The sequence below is a fragment of the Podarcis muralis genome, chromosome 5 (assembly GCF_964188315.1).
Source record: "Podarcis muralis chromosome 5, rPodMur119.hap1.1, whole genome shotgun sequence".
NCBI lineage: Eukaryota > Metazoa > Chordata > Lepidosauria > Squamata > Lacertidae > Podarcis > Podarcis muralis.
Window position 1 is genome coordinate 49,694,135 of NC_135659.1, and position 6,000 is coordinate 49,700,134.

Genomic DNA, 6,000 nt, shown 5'->3' on the forward strand with positions numbered 1-6,000 from the left:
GCTGTCCTCTCTGGCCCAAAACACTTCTTTAGCTCCCCCACCCCTTTCCCTTTTTCATATCCAGCTCTTTTTTTCTCCTTCTCCTCCTAGATCCAAGAAGCCCTCCTCAGTGACCCCCATTTACATGGAGCCCCAAGCCAAGGATGAAGCGGTGGGAGCCGTGGGAGCAGGAGCGGAGCAAACTTGAAGCAGGGCTGGGGAGTGTTGTCCGTGTTGCCTTCACATCCTGCTGGGAAAGGGGGCTCAAGACGCCATGGAGCTTCGTGGGAGATTTGTGTGCCGCTTTCTCTGAAGGACTTGGGAAGAGGGGCAAAGACATAGGGGGGAGGGCTCCCCGCTGCCCCAAGGCAGCTGCTGAGTGTGAATACGTTGCACTGGGAAGGCAGGAGCAGGAGCCTTTAATATTTTTCTAAGCCACTGCAACAATACAATTTTGCGGGGTGGGGAGGGGGTTGGTCGGTCCCATTTTTAACACTGACGCTTTACTAACGGTGGCCACCCTTTCCCCCAAATTGTGGGTTAGGCCAGAGGGAGCTGTTTGGAAAGGTGATTGGTTCCCTTTTTAGGGAGCTCTTCTCAGACCACTACTTCAGGATATATACATTTGTTGTTGTTATTTATTAACTCTGAGTGTTGGTCAACATCCTTCAAAAGGCAGCTGTCCTGCTTATGTTTCTGGTGGTTTCCAGTTTAGGGGGGGATTGTGATGGGACTCTTAAGCCCTGGAAAGCATGTGGAGCCATTCATTCTCCAGGCAGAGGAACCATCCTGCACATGGCTTGGATTGATGGCTACAGAGCAGACAGTTCGCCTGAATTTGGAGAATGGCTTTTGTGCCAGAGGATGGAGAAATAGGCCATGGCCTTCATCGTCAGGACTTAAGGACACAAACCACAAATGGAACTGCATGTATCGGTACTGCGGGCAACCCAGCCTGGATGCTCAGGCCCAGAATTCCTTTCCTCCTGTCTCTGCTCCCAGTGGATTGTGATGCAAGAAGGGAAACATCACAATCTCTGGCATTTTATCTACCTAGCAAGTTCTCCTGGCTCTAACTGAGGCACCTCTTCTTGACTGAAATGCTCAATAAGAGCCAGACTGGCGACAACAGGTGGAGGCCCAAGGCTGTGAGGCTTGGTGGAGTTGCTCTTCTGTACAATACCCACAGAAAAGAGCCAAGAAGTGGTGAAGGGGTGTGTGTGTGTACAAAAAGTGCCTTGAGGGAGTATGTGCTGGCCTAGAAAGCCCGCTCAGAAAGGGAGAGATGAAGTGAATGGATCAAGCCGAACCTCAGTTATGTTTGCTCTATTGGAACAAAGCTTCTGTGAGCTCAAAGATCCAAATGCAGGAACACTTGTTAGTCTGCAGTGTGGATGACCTGTGGCAATGGCCACTGTTAGTACCACTAAGCAAGGTCAAGCTCACTCCTGTCCTCCATCCTGTGGAGCTGATAGGCTTTGTGTCCTACCCTGCTCAGTTCAAGCCAGTCTTGCTCTTTTTGAGGCCTAGGTTGCTGAAGCATGTTGCTTGGAAAGGAGGAGCTCATAGGACCTCAAGGAAGTTCTGAAGAGGCTTCTTGGGGAAGTAGGTTCTTCTGGAGTCTGTGTTGGCTGGGCGGAGGTATAACGGGGAAGGCAAAGGGCAGAAATTCAGGGACAAAGAGGGAATAGTGGTTTTCCTCTTCCACATCTGGTGCCTTATGAGGTGAGCGAAGTCCTTGGGGTCTAGAATGTAACTTTCTGTACAATGATTCAGTGAACAGCTAAAGGGAAGGGAGCACCACCTACGAGCAGATGGCCAGGTTCTCGTTTAATGTAATCCTTTCCCTTCCATTTGGTGGTTAGGTGTCTTTTTGTTTTGTGTTTCCTCTTCTTTCTCCACACCACCAAGCTAACCATACATAGTTGGTGCTGCCCGAGTCTTTAAGAAAACAAACGAATTAGGGTGTAGAAAAGGGGAAAGATAGGCATTTAAGATGTCCATAAGGCAACTGTGGCCTCCATCAAGAAGGTACCATCTTCAGCCAATTCCTGAACCTAAGAGTGTCTTGCTTCACCTCACTTGGTCTGTACATTTTACAAAAAGAAACCCTTTGGCTTCTATGCACGTTAAGAGTCTAGTGACTGAGGGAAGACCATAGGGAATTTGGGGTGGATGACTTGGGTACAGTCACTGATTGAATGCCATTGATTTATGGGTTAGTGATACTTTACGGCAGGGAACCAAGACATCTTGTCAGTTCAGTCCATATCATCTCAGGGGAAACTGGTGGGTGTGTCTGCCTCTGGGAGGTGGGCTTCTCTTGGCCCTGCCTGTTGGCCTTGATGCAGATACACTCAGCATATTGCAGCTGCTTGGGGAGCGTAACCCAGAGCTGAGAGTGCAGCAGTTCCTGCCAGAGATGGAAAGCAACGCTTTGGCTGCTGCTTTGCTTGATTGCATCGCTTGCCATCACATTGCCAGTGCATCGTGTTTCACTGGAGGTAAATGTGGACACAGCTGCTACTTCCCCCAACAGCTTTTGCAGGTACGGTAGAGCTAAAAGTTAGAGCTGTGCTGCATTTTTGCAAAAAGGATGATTTTTCTGTTATGCCTTCCTTGTCTCTCCTTGGCAAGCATTGATGCAGAAAGGGAATCTGTTCCTGTAAACAGGCACCTGAAGGTTCCTGGATACAACTTTAGCATGCGTTTGCATTTTTAGAAACATGCATACAAGTTTTGCTGCGGAGTCTTACTACTGATGACATATGGAATGATTCTCATTGTGAAGCAGCTAGTACTTTCGCCATTTTTGTGGCAACATGGTATGGAGCATGGTTTTTTTTATGTTGTTGGGTTTTTGGGTTTTTTGTTTGGTTTTATTTAAGGTGCACAGCACCCTTAATAAGGGGAAGGAGCAACTTCTAAGCAGAGTTCAGAAACCTTTGCCCTCCAGAAGCACATTACGGCCCTTTTCCTTATTTATTTGGTAACCAGAATAGGGGATGTTTTGAAGCCGCCAAATCTCCAAGGCCTTATTACACTTGGCACAAAGTGCAAAGAATTGGGGCTTCTGCAAATGCACAGCAGCAGCAGCAACCCTGAAGGCTTTTTTAGTGATGGCTAACTGCAGCAATGCTGAATTAGCTAATGTGCTTCTTACTAATTTAGAGAAGCCATTCCCCCCCCCACCCCTTCAGAACCAGTCATGGGATTTCAGGGGCATGGCAAGTGGAGATCTCAGGAAGCCTAATGCCTAGACCAGCCTTCTCCAACCTGCTGCCTTCCAGATGTTTTGAATGACAATTCCAGTCAGCTCCAGCCACCACAACAGTGCTGGCTCTGGCTGATGGGAGTTCAAAGCACCTGGAGGGGCACCAAGTTGGGGAAAGGTGGCCTGGATCTACAAATACCTTTGTCCTTGATGGAGAGCAGAGCACAGGCCTCTCCAGACTTCATCTACCGCTATATGTTTGGAGTGAGTGTTTAGTTGTGGGCAGAGGGAGGGGCTAGTTGCTTTTTGCAGCAGAAAGGCATTTCCTACCTATCAGGTGTGTAAAATCAGGTCACTTTGTGTAGTCATGATCAAAGTTCAGAGCACACTTTCGAAGGGGCTACATCTACCTTAAAAGTGTTCATGAGGTGTCTTCTGAAAGGAATGGTGTTCTGCTCTTGGCACTGGCAATAGACACAGCTTCTGCCCCACCTGACCAAGTGCAAAATATTTTATGGTGAGGACATCCCAAGATCCCATGGAAACAGCTTCATTGCAAGAAGATTGTAGTTTGCAACTTTGTGAGGAGGCAAGAAAAGCAGAGATGGATTGGGGTGGTTGCCCCTGTTCAGCCTTGCAAATGAGTACACTTTTACTGCATTTCCTGTTCAGATATGTCAAAGGGTAGCTGGAACAGTTCCTGTAAGCCACTACAGTGGTACCTTGGTTTAACAACAGCTTAGTTTATGAACAACTTGGATTAAGAACGCTGCAAACCTGGAAGTAGGTGTTTTGGTTTGTGAACTTTGCCTTGGAAGCAGAACATGTTCCGCTTCCTGTTGAGTGTGTTCCATTTGTAAATTGAGTCCCCCGCTGCTGTGGGAAAGCACACCTTGGTTTAAGAATGCTTTGGTTTAAGGACTGACTTCAGGAATGGATTAAGTTTGTAAACCAAGGTACTACTGTACTTTCCCCTGGCAATATGCCAGTGGAAGCGGGAAGAAAAATAGCAAGGATATAAATTTAATTCAGTTTTCACTGTGTGTGACTTTTAAAATAACAAGTTTCCCCTTGCCAAAAGTTTGTCTTCATAAGGTTACCTGTACTACAAGTGCTGCTTCTAAAACAATCGTTTAGGGATGGGAAATGTTTGATCTAAAGCATTTTAATATTTAAAATATAGTCCAGCACCATGGTCTTGAGACTTTTGACTGAAATGGAAGCTAAATGGCCATATGGAGGTTGTGTATCTTGCTGGCATTGGATTTCAGTGGCTTTCTCTGGATTACACCCAGCAGCTGCAATCCTATGCATTCTTATTCTTAAACCTCTTGGCTTCTATGTAGCCAGGGACTTGCTTATGAGTAAACCTTGGGATTGACCCAAGTGTGAAACAACTGGAATAAATTCAGCTTCAAATTCCCATTTAAATACAAACAGTATTTAATCCCTTTGATTGCAGTGACTTCTTCTCGTCAAACTTTGCAAACAAGTCCAAGGATCATAACCCCTGACCTTGCTCTTTGCAAACTATGCGGGAAAGGATAGCTAAAAGTTCATCAACTGTTCTTCTCTTCCAGTTTATTTCAGCCAGAATCTTTCTGGTTGTTAGTGACAGCATGCTTGATGCTTTGTCTGATCTATCATGGAAATTACTATTTTCTTGTAGCTTCTGGAGGGTTTGGGGGTTATTCTGGTGGTGTGGGAAGTTGGAGAGGAGAGGGTTCTGTTGCAAAGCAGCTAACATTTTTCAGACCAACAGATGCCTAGGTAACATGAGATCAGTTGCCATCAGTTTTTCTTGTTTCTGCTGTTCCCCAAACTATCCACTGATAATGCACGACGACATCAGAATGTAAAGCTGTCACACCCTGTGGATGTTGGTACCAAATGTTAGGCTGCTTGGTGCCAGGTGCTTCAAACTGGTGTAACTTAAATGATACCATCTAGGACTGAATTAGACGTTCTTGCCACTATTTGGTTTCCACTTGCTCTTCTATCTCGTTCTTTATTCCTTGCCACCACCAGCACTCTTGTTTTCCTGTAGTTGTCTTTAACTTAATGCAAAGGGCAATGCAGTTTCCTGGGCTGGGTGCACCTTATTCCCTGGAGAGACTTGGATTTCATTTGCATGCAGCGACAGGCAAGAACAGAGGCTGCTGTGTGCAGGGTGACCGACTGCTTTTGGGAATCCGGTTTTGTGTGTGTTAGTTTTTCTTTTTGTTTTCCGAAAATAAAGGTGGCGGAACTACTAGCCTATCCTTTCTTTTCCCTACTTCCATGGATGGTCATATCTTGCACCGCAGAAAAGCCTGCATGTTTTTAATTGTTGCTCAGTAAAGATTCTGCCTTCACCCTTAACCAGTGGGCACAAATGATAAAACGCTTCCCCAGTTATATAAGGTTTCCTGGCTAATCATCTCAAGGCAAAACTTAGACGTGTGACCAGGTGCATCTCTGTTTAATGGCAGCTGCCCATAAGCATATTTTGAGAGGAGAGAAAGGCCAGTTACACACACACACACACACACACACACACACACACACACACACACACACCATGGTTAACTTCTTTTTAGAGCCCTGCATTAAAAGGCCTTTAGTATTGAGAGCACAGTTGAGCGTCTAGAACATTGGCCTCGAAACGGGAAACGTCTGTTCCAGTTTCACCTTGCACACAGTCTCACTTGGTGGCTTCTACAAAGGAAGAACACACTTAAGATTTATAAAATTCCTGGAACTCTGCATGGTTAATAGATAAAAATGAGCTTAAAACAAGGAGATCCTTTAAAGTAGAACATGAGGAA

At 45.9% G+C, this 6,000-nt stretch overlaps 1 protein-coding gene across 2 annotated transcripts in view; it reads left to right on the top strand.

Moving 5' to 3' along the window:
- Nucleotides 1-5,447, top strand: part of POMGNT1 (protein O-linked mannose N-acetylglucosaminyltransferase 1 (beta 1,2-)) — a 28,763-nt gene extending 23,316 nt beyond the window's left edge. For both annotated transcript variants that reach the window (XM_028733601.2, XM_077928771.1), the window contains exon 22: nucleotides 91-5,447. In XM_028733601.2, the coding sequence (XP_028589434.2) occupies nucleotides 91-187 (97 nt within the window). In that variant the 3' untranslated portion in view covers nucleotides 188-5,447. The remainder of the gene's footprint in view (nucleotides 1-90) is intronic.
- The last annotated feature ends 553 nt before the right edge of the window (nucleotides 5,448-6,000 follow it).